Source organism: Polypterus senegalus, chromosome 9 (assembly GCF_016835505.1).
Source record: "Polypterus senegalus isolate Bchr_013 chromosome 9, ASM1683550v1, whole genome shotgun sequence".
In the NCBI taxonomy this organism is placed as follows: Eukaryota; Metazoa; Chordata; class Cladistia; order Polypteriformes; family Polypteridae; genus Polypterus; species Polypterus senegalus.
This window is the reverse complement of record NC_053162.1, coordinates 117,954,181-117,981,146: the sequence shown is the minus strand read 5'-3', so window position 1 is coordinate 117,981,146 and position 26,966 is coordinate 117,954,181. Positions and strand designations below refer to the sequence as shown.

Below are 26,966 nucleotides of genomic sequence, written 5' to 3'. Positions count from 1 at the left end.
GCAACAGATAAGAGCTTCTCTGCCTTAAAGTACATTACTATTTAAATTGGTTCCATATTCTGAGTGAATGAAGGGCAATTGGATTATTAGTGTTTTGATGATAGTTTGTATTTACTGGAGCACAGAGCAGGGTATATAAAGAAGTACTGCAAGATTTTAATTCTTTTGTAGATCAGGCTTGTATATGTTCATCAGTTTGGGTCAATGTCCATGTTTTTATGGCCTGTATATTTTCCACCCAGTAATACAATTGAAAGTTCAATGCCCCCTTCTGCTTTATATCAGTGATGTGTCACCCTTTATTCACATCTTGTTTAATTTTTTCCATGCAGACAGCAGAAATTTGTTGAAAAAATCTTTATATTGTGATATTTACCTCTTGATTTTTAAACTGACCTGCTAAGATAAATGTGAAGGTGACCAGTCTAGTGTTGTGTGCTAGAGAGTTAACTGAAAAAGCACATTTTTATTCAATTTAATTTTGAGTCCAGATATCTTTTGAAAATATGCTAATGTTTTTAGGACTTCTGGCATGGAATTTTGTGGGTGATACATATTCAGTACCATGTCATCTTTATATAGTGATATTTTCTATTCAAGTCCCTCTTCGAAAATCCTCTTCATCTCTGATGAATTTCAGAAGTAAACAGCCAGTGGTTCAATGGCAATTGCAAAGAGCAGTAGTGTGATAGGGAACATCCTTCTCAAGTACTACAATACATTTTAGTTTGAAGTACTCTGATATAATGTTGCGAATAATGCAACCAAAACCATGCCTCACTTATTAAGTGAGTCATCTGTAAAAATACTATCTTGGCATTTTAACCTGTTAAGTGAGTAAATACTTTATCTTTAATTCATGATGGAGATTTTTACTGTTTACTGTCTGGTCATAAAAACATTGCTTCTGAACTTTTATTGACATTTTGTAGTCTTAAGTTAAAGTAGTACATTTTACATAGGATTGCTTTGACCTAGATTTCATATTATTGTGGATTATTATGTATATGAAGTCTTTTTTTGTGTTGGCATTAACAGTTATTGGGGTAGAAAGGATGAATAAAAGAAACAGCAAAGTTCTCTCTGCTCCAAACCCCTCCCCTATACTCTCCCCATCTACGATATTCCTTTTATTGTTTAGTTGTCCTTCTTTTTAAGCCTGCATATGCTGGGTTCATGTCCAAATGTCTTTTAGTGGCAATTTATTTGAGAGCCAAGATTCATCCAGCTCTCTGGCAATTTTAGCATTAGCCCACAATTTTCCTTGCACTGTGTCCCAGTTAAACATGTCCAGTTGAACTTGAATATGTGGATATCAGAGATTGTGGGTCCTTCCTTCTGACAGCATTATGATGTTATTTTATGCATGTTGCAAGCGTTTTAGATGTTTGTCCCACATATGCATTGCATTGTGTGATGTATACTGTGTTCTGTGTCTCTGATGCAGATTTCTTGCTTTTGGCATTAAAAAGAACAGTCTGCAGAATGTTAGCAGGTTTATGCGCTATTTTGATAGGTGATTTAGAGAGAATGCATGCTGTACTTTATAATACACCACTGTGATAGGGAAGGGTGTGCCCAGTGTGATTTGCGGTCAGGTAGAGTCTATTGTTTGCTGAGATCTTTGGCAACTCCTATGTACGCACAGTTTCATAAACATCTTGGGGAAGCCGTTTGATGTGAACAGATGAAAAAGAAAATGTCTTTCATTCTTAATATTTTTTGTATTACATTGGATATAAATCCTTCTGAACAGAATTTTAATGCAACTTCATATATTTGATGAAAAATGATTGCTAGAAAAGTGTAATATTTTGTCCGCATAACATTCCTTGTAATAAACACTTGTGGTTAAGGCTACATCATTACCTCTTTCTATACCATTGGGAATCTCATTGCCATTAAGGAGTACACATGGTCTACAACAATCTTTAGGTAGGTGGGATGTGTCACAGTAACAAAGGCCAGGACCCAAGGTTTCCCAGTTGAACATTGCCCAGAGCATCACACTACCTCCTCCAACTTGGCTTATTCCAATATTGCATCCTGCTGCAATCCCCAAGGTAAATGACACAACCACACCTGGCTGTCCGCATGATTTAAAAGAAAACACGATTCATCAGACCAGGCCACCCTTTTCCATTGCTACATGGTCCAGTTCTGATGCTCATATGCCCGTTGTAGGTGACTTCGGTGGTCAAAAGGGGTCAGCTGCACAGCCCCATATGGGCAGTATGTGTTCTGACACCTTTCTCTCATAGCCAGCATTAAGTTTTTCTACAATTTGTGCTACAGTAGCTCTTCTGTGGGATTGGCCCAGATGAGCTGACTTTCTCTCCGGATGCACATCAGTGAGCCTTGTATGGCCAGGAGCCTGGTACTGGTTTACCAGCCCTTTCTTGGACTATTTTGGATAGGTAGTAACCTCCAAAGTTTATATAACCTACCATTTTGGAGATGTTCTGACCCAAGCATCTGGCTGCCATAGTCTGGCCCTTGTCAAAGTTGCTTAGATCCTTACACTTGGCCATTATTCCTGCTTCCAACGCATCACTTTCAATAACTGACTGTTCATTTGCTTCCAAGTATACTCCACCCCTACACAGGTGTCATTGTAATGAGATCATCAGTGTTATACACTTCACCTGTCAGTGATTTTAATGTTGTGCTGATCAATGAAATGTATTGTAGCTGTTGAGTGGCAGGTGATAATATTCAGTATTTATTCACAAATTGGTCTAATGGTCTTAGTTAAACTTGGCATTTTAGACATTCATGCCTTAATCAGATCAGGAGCAGTGGAAAACTGTTCCTGACATTGTGGCTGTCCTTTTCTGGTTTTAGCTGTACATAATGGCATGGATGGTCACAATTAGATTATACAATCCTCTGTTCAGTTGATATTTGTAGTAAGCAAAAATTAAGGAATGTTAATAGTGGTTTGTCTGTTCCATCCATGCTTGGCTATAAACTAAAATGAGTCTGTATTGAACTAAAATTAGATATTGCTGTGATTGGAAGCTACTGTGCTTTATTTCTCCCACTGCACTGTCAATTAAGTACAACGTCTGCAGTATTCTCAATGTTGCATCAATCCATTGGTCAATCTGATGATCTCTCCACTTAAAAGAAAATGTTCGTAATTTATAGAATTTATAGAAACTTAAATATAGAGTGAATATTTCCTTTTAAGGTGAGAACAATGACATTAATGACATGCATGTAATTATACAGATAGGTGAGAGATGGCACCTTTAGGTGGTAAACATTATTAATAGGAGTGGACATAGTGTGCAACCATGATGACTTCTTAATCCCACCTTTAATGGATATACTGTAGGTACATCCTGATATGTTTCTTTTACAAAGTCTAAGTGGCAAATTAGCTAAAACATCCTGGCGATATCCTTACATCTACAGCATTTGTGAGTGGATTTCTTTCCTTACTCTTGTCACCACCCAGTTTCCTAGCTATAAATAGTGAACTCATTTAAAACCTTACCAGATACTTCTAGTCTTGCCTATTCTAATGAGTGCATGTTCAGTAGTTTATCATGACAACCATTCTAGTTAATGTTATAATTTTTCCAACTTTATTCAGAAAAACCTGGATCAAACTGAACAACAAAAATGTGAGGAAGAAAGATAGAAAACATGCACAGAACTCAGGCTCAAATTTAAAAAGTGCTTCTGAAAATAATGCAAAATATCATAAAACCAAGTCTAACAAGGATCACAATAGCTAATAATCTTATTTTTGTCCTAAGGCCTCCTTTTATAGCCAAAAATGTGTGCTGTGATGTCACACAGCAATGCACATGGCCAGGCCCACATTCACAAAAAGTGTGTCCTCTCCTTGTTGGATAATAGGAAAAAATGGGGGAGTACCAGCCAAGATAAGTAACAGGAAATTAATATAATAAAAGCAAGAATAAGTGCAAACCTATGACCACTCCTCTTTGAAACTTAACACCTGAATGTAAATCTTCCCCTTTTTTTTTAAACTTCATGGTGACGACTGGTATCAATTAAGGGATTCTCATATTGTTGCCATATCAAAGAGCATCCTTGTTTGGAGTCACACTTTTAATGCAGCAACCACCACTGATTGAACAATGTCCATTCAGACTTTACTTCCAAAATGCCTGGTAAGAGGCAGACAAAAAAACGAGAACAGAGTCCACCCACACAAAGGTATTTGCTAAGTCTTCCCACAACACCCTTTGTACATTTTTTTGCTTTATTTTCCCTGATCTGTTAGCACCTTCCTTTATGTGTGTGTGTACAGAGCGTATAGTCTCAATTCACTTGACAAGACTGTAGTGCCAATATAGTACCATGTACATTATGCTGTAGGTATCAGGTACTGTGAATTTCCCCTTGGGATAAATAAAGTATCTATCTATCTATCTATCTATCTATTAAACATAAATAATATTCAGGTCAAGATCCTTCCAATTGTACCTGGTAGCTTTCTCACTCTTCACATAAGCATCAAATGTTCCCAAAAATATCAAGTTAACGACTTATTCGAGACCCACACTCAAATTTTGTAATGAATAATAGAATACATAAGACATTCACTGATTGTAACTATGAAAACAATAGTCGTGATTTTATTCTCTGCAACATGGTCAAAGCAAGGTAATTTTGTTATTATATATTATTATATGTTATAAATCCTGAAGGCTGACTTGGCAGCTTTGATTAAAGACACGAAGGAGAGGACCCCATCGGCAAAGATCTTCGTTTCGGGTCCACTACCTCTCGTCAGACGATCCAACGAGTACTACAGTCGTCTGCTAGGATTGAACAACTGGCTACAAGGTTTCTGCAAGAAGAAGGATGTCGGTTTCATCAACAATTGGAATCTCTTTTGGAAAGGCCGCGTCTCTTCAAGCGTGATGGCCTGCATCCGAACAGTTTCGGCGCCCGAGTCCTCTCCGAAAACATATCGAAGGTAATTCGTTTTTCTTGACTATCTATCTCTGCTCTTAACCCCTTCCGAAATAATACTGTTGTGCCAGGACATGATGAATGTTTAATAGAGTCTTCTGTTAAAGTGCACACCATTAATACTGTAATAAGCAATCTCAATGCACGTAGAAAACCTAGGAAATACGGCATAAACTCCAATAATCTAATTAAAATCACTATTTTAGAGGAACAATGTATTAAAACTATTAAAACAGATCACAGATTAAACAAAAATACACACAGAGCGCTAATATTAATAATTTAGTTCCTATTCCAAATATCAATAACGCACATAGTACTCATCTCTGCACCTCCGAAACATTAAATATGGCACTATTGAATGTTAGAGCTTTAACTAACAAAACGTTTTTTATCAACGATCTTATTAGTGATAAAAATAGATCTTATTGCACTAAATGAAACATGGCTTGAATTCAGATGCGCGCAGTTTTAATCGAATCTGCCTCCGGATTACAGTTTTACTCATGCAGACCGCCAGGGAAAAGGGGCGGATTGGCTAACATTTACTCGAGCCGATTAAAATGTAAAGATGTCAGTTTTGGTAAGTTCAAGTCCTTTGAGTATCTCGCCGTTGTTATTCATGGAGATTCTCAAGTTCTAGTACTATCCGTGTATAGACCTCCTAAATATAACGCGTCTTTTTTTGAGGAATTCTCTGACTTAATGTCAATTTTAATTATTAACTATGACACACTCCTAATAGTTGGCGACTTTAATTTTCATATAGATAATCAGTGTGATCTAAAAGTAAAAGAATTTATGAACCTCCTGGATTCTTTTGATTTGAGACAACTCATAAATCAGCCTACACATAAAGCAGGTCATACATTAGACTTAGTGATTACTAAAGGACTGAAAGTTGATATAAAACAGATCATTGATATTGGTCTATCAGACCATTTTCTTCTACTTTTTAATATAGAAATAATGATAAAAAACACTCATGAGAAGCATATTGTTAAAAAACGCTTCTTTGACTCGGCAGCAGCTTTAAAACTTACAAACATTTTAAGCAATCAGTCCGTTTATAGTGCCAGCTATAATAGCGAGGATAATGTAAATAGTAAGGTGGAAAGATTTAATTCTAAAGTGAGAGCTGCTGTTGACATAGTTGCACCTGAAAAGACAGTGAAAAAATCTTCTAGCATTGTTATACCATGGAAGACCCAAAGAGTGTCTGATTTAAAGAGAACATGCCGTAGAGCTGAGCGTCAATGGAGGAAGACTAAACTTACTATCCACCACGAAATATTAAAAGTCAAAATAACAGAATACAATAACACTGTCCGTCTTGAGAGACGCTGCTATTTCTCAAGATTATAAATAACAATGCTAGTAATCCCAGAGTCTTATTTTCTACAATTGATCGCCTACTAAACCCAGGTAGCTCAAAGGAATGCCTCCTAAGTGCTTCCAGTGAAACCTGTGAGGCTGTCGCTGTATTTTCAATCAAAAATTAATGATATTAGAAATAACATAGTATATCTCCCCAACACTAAGGATCCTCCTAAACCCCAGCATCCTGTTATAAACAAATTAAACTCTTTCACTAGGATAGATTTACCTGATTTAAAAAAATAATCTCTCAATTAAAACCCTCCACCTGCGTCCTTGACCCGATACCAACAAGGTTTTTCAAAGAAGTATCAGGCGTGCTAATTGATAATGTTCTTGACATAGTAAATTCGTCACTAGATACTGGGGTCTTCCCAGACTGTCTTAAGACTGCTGTAGTTAAACCCCTACTTAAGAAACATAATCTTGACCCCTCAGCTCTTGAAAATTTTAGACCCATCTCTAACCTGCCTTCCTTAAGTAAAGTTCTGGAGAAGGCAGTCATTATGCAGTTAAATGACCACCTAAATAAACATGCTATTCTTGATAAATTTCAGTCGGGTTTTAGAACAAATCACAGCACAGAAACTGCACTCGTTAAAGTAGTAAATGACTTGCGGGTAAATGCAGACAGAGGCCATTTATCTGTTCTCATCCTCTTAGATCTGAGTGCTGCATTTGACACCATTGATCACAACATTCTTAGAAATCGCCTTAGTCAATGGGTGGGCCTCTCTGGCAGTGTCTTAAATTGGTTTGAATCCTACCTGACAGGGAGAAAATTTTTGTTAGTTGTGGGAATTACAACTCGAAGACACATGATATCCAATATGGTGTTCCACAAGGCTCTATCCTGGGTCCGCTGTTATTCTCAATCTACATGCTTCCGTTAGGTCAGATTATCTCAGGGCACAACGTGAGCTACCACAGCTATGCTGATGACACACAGCTGTACTTATCAATAGCACCTGATGACCCTGATTCTATTGATTCACTAACACAATGTCTGACTAGTATCTCAGAATGGATGAATAGTAATTTTCTCAAGTTAAATAAAGAAAACTGAAATTTTAGTGATCAGCAATAATGGATACAATGAGGCTATTAGAAATAAACTGGATACATTAGGATTAAAAGTCAAGACGGAGGTAAAAAGCTTAGGGGTGATTGTTGACTGTAATCTGAATTTTAAATCACATATTAATCAGATCATTAGGACAGCATTTTTCACTTAAGAAACATAAGTAAAGTTAGACCTCTTATATCACTGAAAGATGCTGAGAAATTAGTTCACGCGTTTGTTTTCAGTCGACTAGATTACTGTAACGCACTCCTCTCAGGACTACCCAAAAAGATATAAATCGTTTGCAACTAGTGCAGAATGCAGCTGCTAGAATCCTAACTAGGAAAAGAAAATCAGAACACATTTCTCCAGTTTTATGTCACTACACTGGTTACCTGTGTCATTCAGAATTGACTTTAAAATTCTGCTTATGGTTTATAAAGCCTTAAATAATCTCGCCCCATCTTATATATCGGAATGTCTGACACCTTATATTCCAAATCGTAACCTCAGATCCTCAAATGAGTGTCTCCTTAGAATTCCAAGAACAAAACTTAAAAGAAGTGGTGAGGCGGCCTTCTGCTGCTATGCACCTAAAATCTGGAATAGCCTGCCAATAGGAATTCGCCAGGCTGATACAGTAGAGCACTTTAAAACACTGCTGAAAACACATTACTTTAACATGGCCTTTTATAACTTCATTTTAATCTTAATTTAACTTAATCCTGATACTCTGTATGTTCAATTCATCATAATAACTATTCATGGTGGCTCTAAAATCGGTACTGACCCCTACTCTCTTTTCTGTTTCTTTTTCCGGTTTCTTTGTGGGCAGGCCACCACCACTTACTCAAAGCTTCATGATGCTCCAACAATGATGGACGGATTAAAAGGCAGAAGTCTACGTGACCATCATCATCATCAAGCCCTTCCGTGAGAATCCTAAATCCAAAGAGGACTGTTTCATTTATGTTAGGTAGAATGCCCAGAGGGACTGGGGGTCTCATGGTCTGGAATCCCTACAGATTTTATTTTTCTCCAGCCGTCTGGAGTTTTTGTTTTTCTGTCCCCTGGCCATTGAACCTTACTCTTATTCGATGTTAATGTTGATTTATTTTGTTTTATAATTGTGTCTTTCATTTTTCTATTCTTTAATATGTAAAGCACTTTGAGCTACTGTTTGTATGAAAATGTGCTATATAAATAAATGTTGTTGTTGTTGTTGTTATTAACTGATACAAGTTACAATTCATATAACTGTATAAACAGCCTTGTGATTATCACCATAAAACCATAGGGCATCTTGAAACTGGGATAGTGACAGCCCTGATTAAGAACTCAGGTTTAGGGCATAGAGGTGGGTTGGTTAGGTACACACAACCTCTCACAGAAGTTCCAGCCCCGTATACTGAAAAATAATCCACAATATGAATTATTCCGGTCAAAGTACATGAAAAAACAATCAGTATGGGTTTGACAGTCCAAAGATGGCGTCGGCGGAGTATTTATGTAGGAGTGGCCGGAAGTGGAGGAGTGCTGTGTAGGAGCCGTGGTGGAAGAATAGTGGGGATTGATGACGTCATGAGTAGTGAACAGAGGAAGGGCGGAAGTAGTGTACTGCGGGAAGCTGTAGGAGGTAGGCTCATGGAGGCGGTGCGTCTTTTCTTCTGTAAGAAACAAAGAGAGAAAGGTTAGTACCCCTCCTGGCGTATGTCTTCCCGATCATATTAAGGTCCGTCCGCGGCCCCCTACTCGCGCGTGCGTGACACGACCCCCCTCTCAGCCCAGATCCGTCAGGTCGGGCGGACCGAACCAAGAGGTCGTGAATATAGGAGAGGGCATCGGCATTGGCCTGAAGGTTGCCACGACGATAAGTGATGGCAAACTTGTATGGCTGCAAATCCAGAAACCACCTGGTGACTCGGGGATTCGTCTCCTTGTGTAGTGACATCCACTGAAGAGCAGCGTGATCAGTCACCAGAGTGAATTCGCGATCCAACAGGTAGTAACGTAAATGTGTCACTGCCCACTTAATGGCCAAGGCTTCCCTCTCCAATACCGCATACCTGGTCTCCCGGTCCAGCAGTTTCCGGCTCAGGTACATTACGGGGTGCTCGACACCATTGATACTTTGGCTCAACACAGCGCCCAGGCCTGTGTCCGAAGCATCGGTCTGGAGAATAAAAAGAAGAGCAAAATTAGAAGTTCTCAATACTGGTGCCAATGTTAGGGCCTTTTTTAAGTCACTGAATGCACGTTCCGCCTTTTCGTTCCATACCACGTATAAGGGAGTGCCTTTTTTCGTTAAATCAGTCAAGGGTGCTGCTCTTTCAGAGAAGCGGGGCACGAACCGGCGGTAGTACCCCGCTAACCCCAAGAAAGCCTGCACCTGTCTCTTGGTATTCGGACAGGGCCATTCCAGGATGTCTTTTATTTTGGAACATTGTGGTTTCACCTGTCCTCGTCCCACTAGGTAGCCTAAGTACTTGGCCTCCTTTAGACCAAAAAAACACTTACGACGGTTTATGCGGAGGCCGGCCTTCGCTAGTGTATTATATCCAATAGTCCTCGGGGTTGCCGTCCATATAATATTTCAAAAGGGTAGAAACCCGTAGAGGCTTGGGGTACTTCCCGGTATGCAAAAAGCATGAGTGGTAAGAGCTGGTCCCAGTTTCTACCGTACGCGTTGACTACCTTGCCTAGCATCTGTTTAAGAGTCTGGTTAAAGCGTTCCACCAACCCGTCTGTTTGCGGGTGATAGACAGACGTCTTCAGGTGCTTAATACAGATTAACCTGGCAACCTTCCTGAACGTATCCGAGGTAAAGGGTGTACCCTCGTCTGTGAGGACGTCTTTGGGTATAGTCACTCTAGGGAACAGATTGACCAATTCCCGTGCAATGTTTTTTGTATTAGTGGAGCGCAGGGGAACCGCCTCTGGGTATTGGGTTGCGTAGTCAACCATGACCAATATATATTTATGGCCACTTTTTAAGGTTTCCAGAGGTCCTACCAAATCCACCCCTATTCTGTCAAAGGGAACATCAATTAGCGGAATGGGAACGAGAGGAGCACGGTCCCTCCTAGGTATCTGGCAAATCTGACACTCCGGGCAGGACTGGCAGAAACACCGGATCTCCTCATTGATCCCGGGCCGGTAAAAGCGGAGCTTCGGCGTGGATCGAAACTGATGATCCAGGCTATTCAGAGGGTCTTGTGTGTCAGTGACAGGAAGAGTTCCCTGGCTCGTGCCCTCCCCGGCGGATACTTCCGGGTCAGGATCCGTCGCCGGAGAAGCGTCCCCCTGAGGGCCTGCGTCATTAGTGTCTGCCCGAGAGCACAGCATGGGGACCACGGGAAGGGAGCCTCGCCCCTTCATAACCAGACCAAACAAGGCCCTGGGAGCGGTGTGTATTTTACCGCAGATTCTGTGCGACCAGTCCTGGCCCAAAATCACCGGAAAGGGGGGTTCAGGTAACACAGCGACCGGCAAGCGAGTTAAGTCCCCTTTCCAGGCAATGTAGCACTCCGCAGAATGATAAGACCTGGTCTTCCCATGTACACAAGTGACCTGTAGATGTTGGTTTAGCCACTGTCGCTGTAAAACATAACGGCGAGCGACAATGGTTATGTTGCTGCCGGAATCAAACAAAGCCATCACCGAGTGCCCATTTACTAACACCCCTCCCATATTAGGACTTACCAGGGGATGCGACAGGGCACAGTACCTCTCTGTCGTAGCCCAAGTGCAGTCCATAGGTTCCGTGTTTAGCGGGCACACAGGTAGCAGATGGCCGACCTCACCACACTTGAAACAGCGCGGGGAGGCAAGCTTCTCTTTGGGTTTCGGCGGTGCTTCCGCAGCGCGTCGAGTGGGCTCGGGGGTGGCGATACGTCCCTGTCGGTTCCCGCGAGCTTGCCTTTCTGACCCCCCGGCTCAGAGGACCGCGAGCTGATGCCCGAGGACTTCCAGGAGACCCTGCATATCCTTAAAAGGATGGTGCCGGACTTGTTAGGCGAGGTAACTTGGCATAGCATTGACCAGCCCTTCACAGGCCACCTGTTCTACTACCTTCCGGGCTTGGGGACCTTCGGGCCGTAACCAACGCCCCATCTTGCCCCAGAAGTCGAAGGCCTGTGCTCAGGCCGGCTTGTCAGGGCTAAACTGCCAGTTCCTCCACTCGCTCGCCTGCTGGCCCGGCATAATGCCGTAGCGTGTCAGGATCTCCGCTTTTAGGAGGTCATAGTCCGCGGCCTCCTTCTCGGGGAGGTCGTAATAAGCCCGCTGAGTGGGTCCCTTCAGGTAAGGTGCCAGGATGGACACCCACTCAGACCGCTGCCACTGGTTCCGGGTGGCCGTCCTTTCAAAGATGCCCAAATACGACTCGATGTCGTCAGCTTCCGATAGGGGAACAAGAGGTGGAGGCGTCGGTCGAGGCGGATCTGGTCTTACCGTCTGCACGGTGGCCAACCTGGACTTTGTCTCCTCTAGTTCCCGGTTCGTTCTCTGTAGGGACTGGATCTGTGCTGACAGCCCTTGTAGCACGGAGTTCAGGTCCTGTCCTTCTGACATTCTTTCGGACTGCCGGCTACACCACTGTAAAAGAGAAATCAGACACAAGCATAAAGGTTTGGGGTTTCCAGCCCCGTATACTGAAAAATAATCCACAATATGAATTATTCCGGTCAAAGTCAGTATGGGTTTGACAGTCCAAAGATGGCGTCGGCGGAGTATTTATGTAGGAGGGCTGGAAGTGGAGGAATGCTGGGTAGGAGCCGTGGTGGAAGATGGGATTGATGACGTCATGAGTAGTGGACAGAGGAAGGGCGGAAGTAGCGTACTGCGGGAAGCTGTAGGCGGTAGGCTCATGGCGACGGTGCGTCTTTTCTTCTGTAATAAACAAAGAGAGAAAGGTTAGTACCCGCCACTCCCTCCTGGCGTATGTCTTCCCAATTGTATTAAGGTCCGTCCGCGGCCCCCTACTCGCGTGTGCGTGACAATATACAGGTATATATAGCCTATATATATATATATATATATATAGCCTATATATATATATATATATATATATACACTGAGTATACTTTTTGCATAAAATATTGTGAACGCTGGCCCCGGCACAGACAGACGGACATCATATTTTGCTCCCCACACACCGTTTATTTACAATAATCCAATATACAAAGTCACGTGCACTCACAACTCCAGTGCCTCTTACACTGATTTCCCCAAAGTCCAGGGCCCACAGTCTCTTTGCCTTTGTCCTGGCCGCCTCCCGTCCTCTCTCTCCAGCTCAGTCCTTCTGCCTCCCGACTTCCACCAATCACTGGAGGGAGGCGGCCCCTTAAATAATGCCCCGGATGAGCCCCAGGTGCTTCCGCCTCTAGCCACGCCCAAGCGTGGCGGAAGTGTCGGCTGTCTTCCTGGCAGCTCTCCGGGTGCCACACAAAGTCTTCCCCCCGGCACTTCCTGGTGTGGCCGGAGTGCCGGGCTCCCGGGATAATTAGGCACGGGGCGCCGCCTGGCGGTGGCCACGGGTCCCTACAGGGCTGGGCTTCAAAGCCCTGTACCGAGGCCCCTGCCTAACCAGGACGGACGCCCCCACTCCGTCTGGAGGAGGCACTCGCCCTCCTCCGGTCCTCCAAGGCGTCCCGGCCGGGCTCCTGCCCCGACCGGCAACTGCACGGGTAAACCGGCATCGGGGCGCCGCCTGGCGGTGACCACGGCCCCTACAGGAAGGGCTTCCATGCCCTCAACCCGTGGCCCCCAACAGAACCAGGACGGACGCCCCCTCGCGGTCTGGAGGAGGCACAAGCCCTCCTCACGTCCTCCTGGGCCACAATATATATTGCCGTACCTTGCATAACTGAATAACCTTTATTGCAGAATAACAATTTAATACATTTATGGTCACTACAGTATTTGGATTTAATAATCGTCATGTGGGAAAAGGCTGACTCGCATAAATAAGTACAGCCGAATAATGCAGTCAAGGAGCTTTTGAATTCAGCCGAGTGAAAAATGACGGCTGGCCGATTAACTGCGATTTTATTTTCCTCACTTTTGTCTTTCTCAGATCGCTTTTCGGAAGGTAGTCAGTTTCGTAGTTTTTATGAACAGTTCGAAAGTGCCTTTCCAAATTTTCCTTCTTTGGAATAACAATGATAGATTGACAGATCAGACAAACGCACTTCGATTGTGACATTGTGAGAGAAAAAAATCCTCTTCTAATTCCATATAAACCCCATTCCCTCCCCAAACAATTTTTTTTTAAATCCCCTCTTTAGTCAATATAAATTGGAAAACTAACTAGATCACAGCCAGAGTTTTGCAGTAGCTCGCGCGATTGATCGTGCGCGCAGGATGACCAGTGTCTTAGAAGAAAGGAGATCTCAGACTGGCCGCCCTTTATGTCAAGCAAGTGGCAAATGCCATAGGAAGGATATATGATAGACTAACGTTTAAAAAAAAATTTTTTTTTGAATGCAACGCAATCTATCTGCACTATCTTTGCGATCAACGCATTGGGCACCCTTGAACTAGATACATGTACTTATATATGACAGCATGAACTGCTTGCAAATAAGGTTAGTCTTTTATTGGTGTCAACATATTGCAGTAGTTTTATTAAAAATAAGTGTCGGTCGTTCTAAAACCGTTCACAAGTGAGATGCTCGTGCACTGTGTCATTCCCGGGAGCCTGGGATTCCCGAATTCCCGGGAATGGATAAACCCATCTGGGAATGGATTCCCTAATAACAATGCTTCCTCAAGTTATCCCAGTTCTGGGTGAGATCTCTTAGTTTTTACATAAACCAACATATGAGTCAATTTTGGATTCATGTGGAGATTTCTCTTATACATGTTTATCAAAGTTAACCATGAAGAAGTTTTTAGCTTCTAGTAATGTCACAAAAAGATTCATTGGGTGTGCATGCATCTCCAAAATGCCAAAGGAACTGTTCTTGGAGCATCACAACCTGAAGTAGTACATATCAACAGTAAAATGGGCCCATAATATATATTCTGAGCTTTTACTTCTGCTTATGAGACAATAATACAAAATTGTAGAAATGATGCATTAATTTTTAAAGGACAAAGTCCCTGTAACCCATGTTTATCTTGGGCCATCAGCATACATTGCAAAAATTGTGACATGTATTAAACTATTTCTTGATGGTTTCATCAATCGGTGGCACCATTTTACTAAGCAGGCATCTAGGTCCTCTAGACAGTGTGGACTATGTTAAATGAGCTGGTTCTAAACAGATAGTTTGTCTTGAACATAAAAACACGAGACCTGTTCTCCTGCAAAAGTTTTTCTGCTTACCTTTTTTTTTGGTGGTGTAAGGCAGTCAACTCTGAACACCTTGTATTCTCTCTGGTAAACTCCACTACAAGTCTTCAACTCAAATATTTAAGGCTTCATTGCAGTAGGAGTACAAAGCCAATCATGCAGAGTAAGCTTTAATAGATCTCATATGTAAATTAGGCTTAAAAAAATAATAATAAATAAATAACAGGTTTGCTTGGAAAGTCGGCAGTTTGCTTCCAAAGGGGAACTACTATATGCCCCCAAATGGTTTTATGTATTTGCGCTTATGCAATTGACACAATCTATGTTTTTCAGTTAATTTGTCATTGATGTTTTGTGTTACATACCTGATGCTTTAATGGTTAATTAGGTATGGTGTATAATAATTTCACAAAACATGACTGAGTGGTTATGGGCGTTCTCCCATAGTTTAAGGGCGCAGGAATCATATTTTGCATTTGCCTATGTAAGGTTTCTCTAGGTACTCCAGTTTTCTGCCACATCTCAAAAACACACAAGTTATATAACTTATTTGATGACTCTAAACTGATTGCGTGTGAGTGATAATGTATGTGTGTTTGTGTGCTGTGGGAACTAAGAAGCTAAATGTAGAATGCTTAAAGAATAAGCTCTTATACTTGCAATTATATTTAACCTGATATACAGTACATGTTGAAAAACAAAAAAGTGCATCTTGGGAAAATATTTTTTGTAAATGTAATTAACTGTATTCTTATTTCATTAAACCAATATTGCTCTCTTACAAATTTAGATAATGAGTCACATTATGTGAAGCTGAAAGACAACCCTGATGTGTATTCAATTGTAAGCAAACCAGAAGATCAACTTCCTGATAAAAAAGAGGAAGAAAATTTTTCAGGTAAGCAGCAAAATATGCTTATGTAATATACAGTTATATCTTGGTTAATGAATCCTTTGAGCAATTTAAGTACTAGTCTTCTACTGTAGAGTGCTGTCATTGGGCTCCAGTTACAGTCATTGATACTGTGTGTATTGTAAGATGAGAAGTTATTACGCAAGTTTAGTTATTTTTAACATATTGTAGTTATTTTAATATTTTTTTAAATTATAAATATTATTTGCCCAGTATTTCACAAATTTAAAGCATTAGCTTTATAAATTAAAAACACAAATTAAAAAAAATAGGGAAGAAATTATTAAAATGACATACCACATTGCCTAACCAATTGGGTTGGCACCTGGTTATGAAAGGAGCAATCGCAAAGTTTGGAAGTTGGGCATGAATAGCAAGCCTTTACCTGTAATCACTGCAGATATGCTCCATTGCTAAAGTTCATTGGTCTTGGGGTGTGGCCACCGTCAAGACATTTTAAGTCTACTGGCTTGAATGTCTAGGCAATGAACAAAGGTGTATTACAGTATGTAATGCTGTAGGGCAGTCAAGGCAAATCCTCGCCTAACCACCCCAACAATTATTACAATAAATATTCATATTCTTCCTATGTTAAATGTACCTCTGGCAATTAAGTTTCTTATAATGAACTGAAATCCTGGAATGCAATTTCTTTGTTAGGCAAGATATTATCGTATTAATAAAAAAAAAGGTATTTGTGTTAGAAATTTTGTTATTTTATTTGTCAAATGCAGATTACAGCCAAGTTCAGTAAAGTGAAAATAATAATGATTTAAAATCAATTTTAACTAAAACAAATGGTCCTCTTACAAATACAGAAAATGAGCCTCAATATATGAAGCTGAAAGAGAATTATAGTGAAATATATGCAACTGCAAAAACAGCAGAAGATCCACTTCTTGACAAAAAACAGGAAGAGAAATCTTCAGGTAAGCATCAAAATGTATTAAATTATGTTATGGTATTGTCAAGAACAAAAGAATATGACTTCTTATATAGTACCTTGTTAGTTAACAGATATAGAGAACTTTGTATACAGTATGTACAACATTTGACAAATTGTTGCAAACCATGGTAGATTCTGAAAGATGTAATATACTTTATTTACTTTCCTCAGCAGCTGCTGTGGACTTAAAAGACATGAATTGGGAAATTTGTGTGAAGATGCATTTTTGCTCTGCAAGCTTTGTGTAGAATTGGCCAAAGCCCACTTAAATAAATAAATATCTCTAGTAAATAAGATCAACTAGTAAACAACTGGGCATTTTAATGCTGCATGGCATGTGCAGGTGAATTGTCTGATTTGTAATATGACAATGTTGAAGTGATAGTCACAATTTTTTAGTTAGAATTTCTGGATATTAAATGTGATATCTTGTGCAGTTCCCAAATTGATGAAACACTTCAGAGTTGCAAAGTGCTGTTCATGTCATCCATTTATTCTTACTACTTTTATAGGAAAGGTTTATTCACAGATCCTTATTGGGACTGATTGGGTTAAGATTAAGTTAACTTATTTCTTCTTCTATGCAGATGACTAAGGCATTGAACTTTATGCCACAAACTTTTCTGCAGTCATATTTTATGTTGAGTTGCCAGTCCTCTAGCATTCTGTGTGAGGGTTGCCCATTTTTTTTTTACAGCCTAACTATTTTTCACCTTCCAGAATTCTAAACAGGAATGCCATTTCCTGGTGGTGCACTTCCTTGCATGCAAAGTCATGATCATTACAATCAGTGTATCTTTTTTGTCTTTTTAGTGCCTATCTATACTACAGTACTAGGGTGTTGTACCGTGTTAGCCATTATGAATGTAGTGAAAAGTCAAGCAAAATGACAACTTTTATTGGCTAACTAAAAAAATTACAATATGCAAGCTTTCAAGGCAACTCAGGCCCCTTCTTCAGGCAAGTTGTAATACAGAAACTGGAGTTCCCTCTGTTTATATACACACTAGGACAAGAAACAACATTGGTAAATCTTTAAGTGAGAAATCTTAAATATTAAAAATCAATAGTCTTCTTCAGGCTAGGGTTCATTTAACAAGAGTGAAGAACAATGTATGGTCAAGTTCTTTGGATAATATAACTGTCCAACAACATCTTTTTGAAGTTTATAATGAGTTTTTCAATACAATGTGGATCTGTAGTCAGGTTGTCTGTGTCAGTCTGAGAGATGCAAATAATCCTCATACCTGGCCATAAAACTCTTGTCTTTATTCAATTCATGTTGCAATGTGTTCATGGCTGTTGAAGTGGGCCGCTACAGGAACATCTGTGTTGCCACATTTAATGTGGAACCTGTGTAAATTCATTCTCTGGCGGAGTGTTTGTCCACTTTCTTCCACATAGACTGCAGTGTCAGGACATTTCAGCTGCAGCTTTATGTTGGGGTGAAAACAATTATATTTATTACGAAAATGGAGGAGGTCCTTCTCAATGGCAGTCTAGAATATAAAGATGTCATCTATGTAACAGAGATACAACATTGGTCTTAAGCTGCACATTGACATGAAATCTTCCTCCAATTTTTCCATAAATACTTTTGAATAGTGAGGTGCAAACCAACAGCTCATTGTAGTCCCCATTTGTTGCAAGTACAAATCTTGTCCAAAAGAGAATAAATTATGCATCAGAGTGAATTTTATCATTTCTATTACTGACTTTCTGGGTAAATTATGTTGTCTGAGGTACGTTGTCTGAGGTATGTTTCACATGTCAATATGTCAGCATCATGGGGGATGTTTGTGTAAAGTGCCTCAACATCCATTGTGGCCAGTAAGGTTCCCTCAATTAAAGGGCCTATAGCAGACAGTTTTTTAAGAAGTCAGTGGTGTCCTGGATGTAGCTGGTTGTATTGCAAGCAAGGGGTTTAAGGATGTGCTCCACCCAACCTGAAACATTTTCTGTAAGGGAGCCAATTCCTGACATTATAGGCCTTCTCTATTACAAAAGACTCCAGAAACTCCTTATTATCAAAAAAAAAGAAAAAGCTGCATAGACTATGAGAGAAAGCTGGACACTTAATAGCAAAAAACAAAGAGCAACAGATCTGCATTGTTAATCTCTCCTTATACACACCAAATGAAGCAGAGATTTCAGTACTTACAAAGGTACTCTCATATTGTCCTGCAAAGCCCAATGACAACATCAGACTCTGCAGTGATATGGAAGAATTCTTCAGAAAACTCAGACTAAAATAATTTTTCCACAAGGAAGAAAACGGTAACACAAAGGAACCAACAACAAGCAGTTACAACAACCCCACCAATAAATCCACATGGACACCAGGAGCTGGCAGAAACTCCACCCTGGATAATTATATAGACTGCTTCCAACAGAGAGTGAAAACAGGGATCTTAAACAGGCAGCAAAATCAGATAGAAAACATTACTGGGGATGAGCAGAGAGCCATACATTCACTAGAGGAAAATACAGAAATCATTATCAAACCAGCAGACAAAGGGGGGTGCTTTATTTATCATGAACACATCAGATTGTATACAGGCGGCACAAAGACAATTGTAATATATATATTGTCTTTGGGGTGCGAGGAGCTGTTGCTGGGGGTGCCAGAATCCACTGAGGAAGAAAAATTTAAAACATTATTTGTACAAAATCTTAATTTATCTATCCATTCCTAAATAATTAAATGGGCAGGCTATTTCATATCAGTGCAATATGCTGCTTGTTAAAACGGATGACTCGTAATCTTATGTGCACTTAGTGCTGCGTGGGTATTATGAACTATCGTATTTGTTCAAGTTCTATTTAAATTTTAAATATAAGTAATTTTTATTTGGTCGACAGAAATATGTTTAGTAGGAATGAAAGTTAAATTTAATCATCATTGCATAAATTTTTCTTCACCATAGAAATTTAAAGACTAAATCCAACTTCCATTCCTACCAAAGATATTTCTGGCGACTAATTGGAACCTACTGTAGTATATCCAAATTCGAGCTATTGAGCTGTCGCCTGCCTGCTCGTCACCTCGCCGCTCTTACTTTTTTTCCGTTCATTTAATCTTGGCTAGTCGCGGAAATATTATAACATGGAAGGAGGATTACACCAAGTATGGATTTACCAAAACAATCATTGATGTCGAATAAAGTATCTATGATTCCTAAAGCTTAAATTGGTGATCTGGTTTTCTGCGTTAACCTCATATTTTTTCATACTTCTTCCCAAACAGGGGTTGCGAGTAAAATGAATCATTAAGCGCTGATATATATATATTGAATATATTGAAATAGTTTTACTATCAAATAATGCAAACAGTACGCGGCACGTGCTTCTCCCTAATTCTGGGCTCATCAGGCAGTACACACGCACTGCACCCACTCTCGCGAATCGAACCTAAGACGTCAGCGCTAAAGGTGAAGCCTCTCATGTTGCGCTATGGTGTGTGGGTCGTTTATTTGACAGTATGTAGATTGGGGTGTATATATATATAACTTTTGAGAATGCAACGTATAGTTTTGTCCAGGAGGAAAGCAATGTTGCCTCAAATCAATGGCAACCTTTCCTTTTGTAGGGTGTGTCCCTGAGACTTATTAATTGTCATCGCGAAGCAGAGCCTTACAGGAAATTTGAGGCATTTCAATTCAAATGGGAGATCAGAGGGTATAACGGTGATGCCAGCAATACATTCAGAGTGTGGCACTCTGCTTTTTCTGTGTAGCTGCCTTCACACAGCCTCTCCGCTGCTTTATAAACGAACGCCATAGAAAGCCATCACCTTGTAAATTGTGTAATGCGTTTTTTGAACAGGTTTGATGCATGGAAGTGATCACTCGTACTGCGTTCAGTAAGTTCTCGTGAGCTGCTATCTTGTGTGATGTTGCGATGTCTACGGCTTAATTTAATGTTATCTAAGACCCGGTACTTAAAAGTTTCTGGCTGCACTCCGGTTGTAATATGACGAGCTGCGCAAGCTCACTTTTGAGAATGCAAGTATAGTTGTCCAGGAGAAAAGCAATCTTGCCTGAAATCAATGGCATCGTTTTGTAGGGTCTGTCCTTGAGACTTATTACTTGTCATCACGCAGCTGAGCCTTACTGGAAATTGGAGGTATCTGAATTGAAATGGGAGATCAGAGGGTATAAAGGGGACGCGAGGAATACATTGAGTGTGGAGAAACTCTAGAGACAGCGTGTGTATTAACTTGTGGATTTTTCTGTGAGTATTTGGTGGGAGTGTGATGAAGTTGCTTCGGAAGACGCCGTTAGCCGCGGAGCTCAGCTCAGAGCGAAATGAGGTAAATGGGAGGGGATATGATGACGTGACTCCCCCAACCGCGTTAACTGTCAATCCCCACAAACACAGTCTCGAATTTGCATAAGCACACCCCTTCACCTGCAATTTTAACTTAGTTACAAAGTGATCAAAACTCTCGTTTATATCCTGCGTCCTCTCATTAAACTTGTATCCCGCATTACCGTGGGCATGAGAAACACCAGCGGCACCCTGTCTATTAACTTAATTTAAAGTTTAGGTTTACACCTTTCTTTCCGAAGTAGCAGCACTCATTAATATGGTAGTATATGTCACTCACTCGCTTCTTATTGTTTCGCTGCCTTCTCAATTATATAATGCATGTTTTTATAATGCATGTTTTCTTCAGCGCGTTTTGGAGCTCTTCCTGGTTTTCTACGTAGTACGTTGACAGTCAGTTCACGTGATTACGTGGGAGGCGTGATGATGTCACACGAAACTCCGCCCCCCACGGAACTGGCTGAACTCCATTACAGTAAATGGAGAAAAATACCTTCCAGTTATGACCATTACGCGTAGAATTTCGAAATGAAACCTGCCCAACTTTTGTAAGGAAGCTGTAAGGAATGAGCCTGCCAAATTTCAGCCTTCCACCCACACGGGAAGTTGGAGAATTAGTGATGAGTCAGTCAGTCAGTGAGTGAGTCAGTGAGGGCTTTGCCTTTTATTAGTATAGATTTTAAAATATTACTGATTAGATCCTGTCATGTTTTTGAAAAAAGTCTGTACGGATCCTCTAACTGAGTATTTGATTTTTTCCAATTTCAAATAATATAACACATCGGTTTCCCACTGACTTAAAAGAGGAGAGTTTGGGTTCTTCCAGTTTATCAGAATGAGTCTTCGTGCCAAGAGTGTAGTGAATGCAATCACAATTTGTTTGTCTTTCTACACTTTAAGCCCCTCTGGAAGAACCCCAAACACAGCTGTTAATGGGTTAGAAGGGATTGTGAGTCCAAGGCTATCTGAAAGGTAAGTAAAACTTTTTCTCTAAAATAATGTTAATTTGGTGCAGGCCCAGAACATGTGACCCAGTGAGGCTGGGGCTTGGTTGCAACGTTCGCAGGTTGGATCATGCCCTGGAAACATTTGGTGGAGAGTTTTAGGCGAGACAGATGTGCTCGATATATAAAAAAGTACTCATTTCTAATCCTATCCATCCTCATCACACCCAATGGATATCTTAGCATCTTGAACTCTGCAACCTCCAGTTCTTTCTCATGCCTTCTGGTCAGTGCCACCGTCTCCAACCCATATAACATAGCCGGTCTCACTACCGTCCTGTAGACCTTCCCTTTCACTCTTGCTGATATCGGTCTGTCACAAATCACCCCTGACACTCTTTCCCACCCATTCCACCCTGCCTACACTCTCTTTTTCACCTCTCTTCCACAATCACCATTATTCTGTACTGTTGATCCTAAGTTTTTAATTTCATCCACCTTCACCAGATCTACTCCCTGCATCCTCACCATTCTGCTGACCTCCTTCTCATTTACACACATGCATTTTGTCTTGTTCCTACTGACCTTCATTCCTCTCCTCTCTAGAGCATATCTCCACCTCTCCAGGGTCTCCTCAACCTGCTCCCTACTATCGCTACAGATCACAATGCCATCAGCAAACATCATAGTCCACAGGGACTCCTGTCTAATCTCGTCTGTCAACCTATCCATCACCATTGCAAATAAGAAAGGGCTCAGAGCTGATCCCTGATGTAATCCCACCTCCAACTTGAATGCATCCGTCACTCCTACTACAGGCCTCACCACTGTCACACTTCCCTCGTACACATCCTGTACAACTCTTACGTACTTCTCTGCCACTGCCGACTTCCTCATACAATACCACAGCTCCTCTCGATGCACCCTGTCATATACTTTTTCCTAGTCCACAAAGACACAATACAACTCCTTCTGGCCTTCTCTAAACTTCTCCATCAACATCATCAGAGCAAACATTGCATCTGTGGTGCTCTTTCTTTGCATGAAACCATACTGCCGCTTACTAATCATCACCTCACTTCTTAACCTAGCTTCCACTACTCTTTCCCATAACTTCATACTGTGGCTCATCAAGTTTATCCCCCTGTAGTTACTACAGTCGTGCACATTCCCCTTTTTCTTAAATATCAGCACCAGTACACTTATTCTCCACTCCTCAGGTATCCTCTCACTTTCCAAGATTCCATTAAATAATCTGGTTAAAACCTCCACTGCCATCTCTCCTAAACACCTCCATGCTTCCATAGGTATAGGTCATCTGGACCAAGGGCCTTTCCATTTTTCATCCTCTTTATAGCTGTCCTTACTCCCTCCTTGCTAATCCGTTGCACTCCCTGATTCACTATCTCCATATCATCCAACCTGTTCTCTCTCTTGTTCTGTTCATTCATCAGCCTCTCAAAGTACTCCTTCCAGCTGCTTAACACACTCTCCTCACTTGTGAGTACATTTCCATCTTAATCCATTATCACCCTAACCTGCTGCATATCTTGCCCAGCTTGGCCTCTCTGTCTAGGCAATCGGTACAGGTCCTTTTTTCCCTCCTTAGTGTCCAACCTCTCATACAACTCATCATACACCTTTTCTTTAGCCTTTGCCACCTCTCTCTTGCACCTTATCTCCTTGTACTGTTATCTACTTCTGCATCTCTCTGACTATCTCACTTCTTTGCCATCCTTTTACTCTGTATACTCTCCTGTATTCCTTATTCAACCACCAGGTTTCCTTTTCCTCCATCCTCTTTCCAGATGTCACACCAAGCACCCTTCTTACTGTCACCCTTACTACATCTGCTGTAGTTTCCCAGCTATCTGGTAACTCTTCACTGCCACCCAGAGCCTGTCTCACCTCCTCCTTATACTCAACCTTGCAGTCTTCCTTTTTCAACTAACACCATTTGATCCTTGGCTCTGCCCTCACTCTCTTCCTCTTCTTGATCTCCAACGTCATCCTACAGACCACCATCCTATGCTGCTTAACTACACTTTCCCCTGCCACCACTTTGCAGTCTTCAATCTCGATCAGATCAGCTCTTCTGTATAGGATGTAATCTACCTGTGTGCATCTTCCTCCACTCTTGTACCTAACCCTGTGTTTCTCCCTCTTCTTAAAATATGTATTCACCAAAGCCATGTTCATCCTTTTGGCAAAATCCACTAGCCTCTAACCTTCTTCATTCCTCTCCTTGACACCATACCTACCCATCACCTCCTCATCTCCACTGTTCCCTTCACCAACATGTCCATTGAAATCCGTTACAATCACCACTCTCTGTCCCTTGGGTACACTTCATCTGACTCCAAAAATCTTCTTTCTCAACTAATTTCACACCCAACTTGCAGTGAATTTGCACTAACAACATCCATCATTACACATCCAATTTCCAGCTTCATAATCATTACTCTGTCTGACACTTTTTTCACCTCCAAAACACTTTTGACATACTGTTCCTTCAGAATAACTCCTACCCCATTACTCCTCCCATCCACACCTTGATAGAACAATTTGAATTCACCTCTGATCCACATGGCCTTACTTCCCTTCCATTTAGTCTCTTGCACGCACAATACAGTATATCAACCTTCATTCTCTCCATCATATCTGCTAACTCTCTCCCCTTACCAGTCATACTGCCAACATTTAAAGTTCCTACCCTCAGTTCCACTCTCTTTACTTTCCTCCTCTCCTCCTGCCTCCGGACACGTCTCCCCCCCCCTTCTCCTTCTTCTTCTTCGGCCAACAGTAGCCCAATTTCCACTAGCACCCTGTTGGCTAAAAGTACTGGTGGCGGTCGCTGTTTACCCGGGGCTCGACCGATCCGGTATGGAGATTTGTATTGTCGTCTGCATATTCAGATGCTCTTCCTGACGTAACCCTCCCCATTTATCCGGCTTGGGACCGGCACGAAGAAACACACTGGTTTGTGCATGCCCTGTGGCTGGGTTGGAACCCAGGAAGGCCTTTAATCTCAGGAATTTGCTCCCTTACATAAAATGTTTCAGGTTGGGTGGAGGACATCCCCTCGCCCGCAATACAACCAGCTACATCCAGGACACCACTGACTTCTTAAAAAAACTGTCTGCTATAGGCCCCTTACTTGAGGGAACCTTACTGGCCACAATGGATGCTGAGGTACGTTACACAAACATCCCCCATGATGATGGCATATTGACATGTGAAACATACCTCAGACAACATGATTTTCCCACAAAATCGGTAATAGAAATGATAAAATTCACAAGATTTCTACTTGCAACAAATGGGGACTGCAATGGGATGTCGGTTTGCACCTCACTATGCAAACCTGCTTATGGAAAAATTGGAGAAAGATTTCATGTCAATGTGCATCTTAAGACTAATGTTGTATCCCCGTTACACAGATGACATCTTCATAATCTGAACTGCCAGTGAGAAGGACCTACTACATTTTCGTAATGAATATAATTCTTTTCACCCCAACATAAAGCTGCAGCTGAATTACTCAAAAACAGAAGTCAGATTGCTTGAAACCACCGTTCAACTGAAAGACAACACCCTTGTAACTTCTGTTTTTCACAAACCAACAGACAGACTGCCCTACCTAAGAAGTAATAGCTTCCACCACAACCTTATTAGGCGCTCCATTATTTTCCGCCAAGCAATATGGTAGAATCGTATTTGCTCAGACATGACAGACTGGGATAAATAACTGCAGGAGCTCAGATAAGATTTCATCAGACAAGGTTATACCCCCAAAACAACAGACACTCAAATAAGAAGAGCTACTGCCATACCCAGAGACAAACTTTTGGAATATAAAAACAAAGACAATAAGAACCGTATCCCCCTTGTTGTCACCTACAACCCACATCTTGAAGCACTTCGAAAAATTATAAATGAACTTCAGCCAATGCTAAACAATGACCAAACACTGAAAAATGTATTTCCTGAACCTCCCCTCCTGGCATACAGGCAACTACCAAACCGTTGGCAACTAATTGTCCGAAGCTCCCTAAGCGAACCAACAGAAAATGGCACATCTCCCTGCCTACAGAAAAGATGTAAAACGTGTGCCCACATTTATAATACAGACCGCATAGTTATACCACACTGCTAACTAGAACATCACATAAAGGGATAATTTCCCTGCAGAACATCTAATATGGTCTACCTAATTCTGTGCATGAAATGTCTTGACACTGCAGTCTATGTGGGAGAAGCTGGACCAACACTCCGCCAGAGAATGAATTTACACAGGTTCCACATTAAATGAGGCAACAGAGATGTTCCTGTATCGGCCCACTTCAACAGCCATGGACACTGTGAGAGGGACTTTAATGTCACAGTGCGTATGGGCAACTTCAGAACACAGCAAGAGAGAAAAGAATGGGAAATTAAACTCAAGCTAAAATTTAACACATTGCCACATGGATTGAATAGAGACAAGAGTTTTATGGCCAGGTATGAGGATTGTTTGCATCTCTCAGACTGACACAGACAACCTGACTACAGATCCACATTGTATTGAAAAACTCATTAGAAATTTAAAAAGTCTTTGTTGGATAGTTATATTATCCAAAGATCTTGACCATACATTGTTCTTCTCTCTTGCTAAATGAACCCTGGCCCGAAGGAGTCTATTAATTTTTTACATTTAAGATTTCTCACTTAAAGATTTATCAATGTTGTTTCTTGTCCTAGTATGTATATAAACACAGGGAACTGCAGTTTTTGTATTACAGTAATCCCTCTTCGATCACGGGTTGCGTTCCAGAACCCCCGATAGGTGAAAATCCGCGAAGTAGAAACCATATGTTTGTATGGTTATTTTTATATATTTTAAGCCCTTATAAACTCTCCCACACTGTTCATAAATATTCCCCGCACAGTTATACAGCATAAACCTTTCATATTCTCTTAGTTATTAGGTTAGATTCTTTGCAATTATGTATATAAACACACTGTTTATATGCTACTCACAAACATACGTATCATATATCATTGAGGAGTTTAATTTAACACGTAATACAGTTTTAAACATATTGTGATTGATTAGGTAATATAAAAAAAAGTGAAACAATCTATAACATGTAAATGCTGTA

General features: G+C 41.0%; 1 protein-coding gene across 3 annotated transcripts in view; it reads left to right on the top strand.

The window, feature by feature from the left end:
- LOC120535657 (C-type lectin domain family 7 member A-like) overlaps positions 1-26,966 on the top strand; it is a 281,385-nt gene that overhangs the window by 105,038 nt on the left and 149,381 nt on the right. For all 3 annotated transcript variants that reach the window (XM_039763615.1, XM_039763614.1, XM_039763616.1), the window contains 2 exons: positions 15,484-15,591; positions 16,425-16,535. In XM_039763615.1, coding sequence (XP_039619549.1) covers positions 15,484-15,591; positions 16,425-16,535 — 219 coding nt within the window. The remainder of the gene's footprint in view (positions 1-15,483; positions 15,592-16,424; positions 16,536-26,966) is intronic.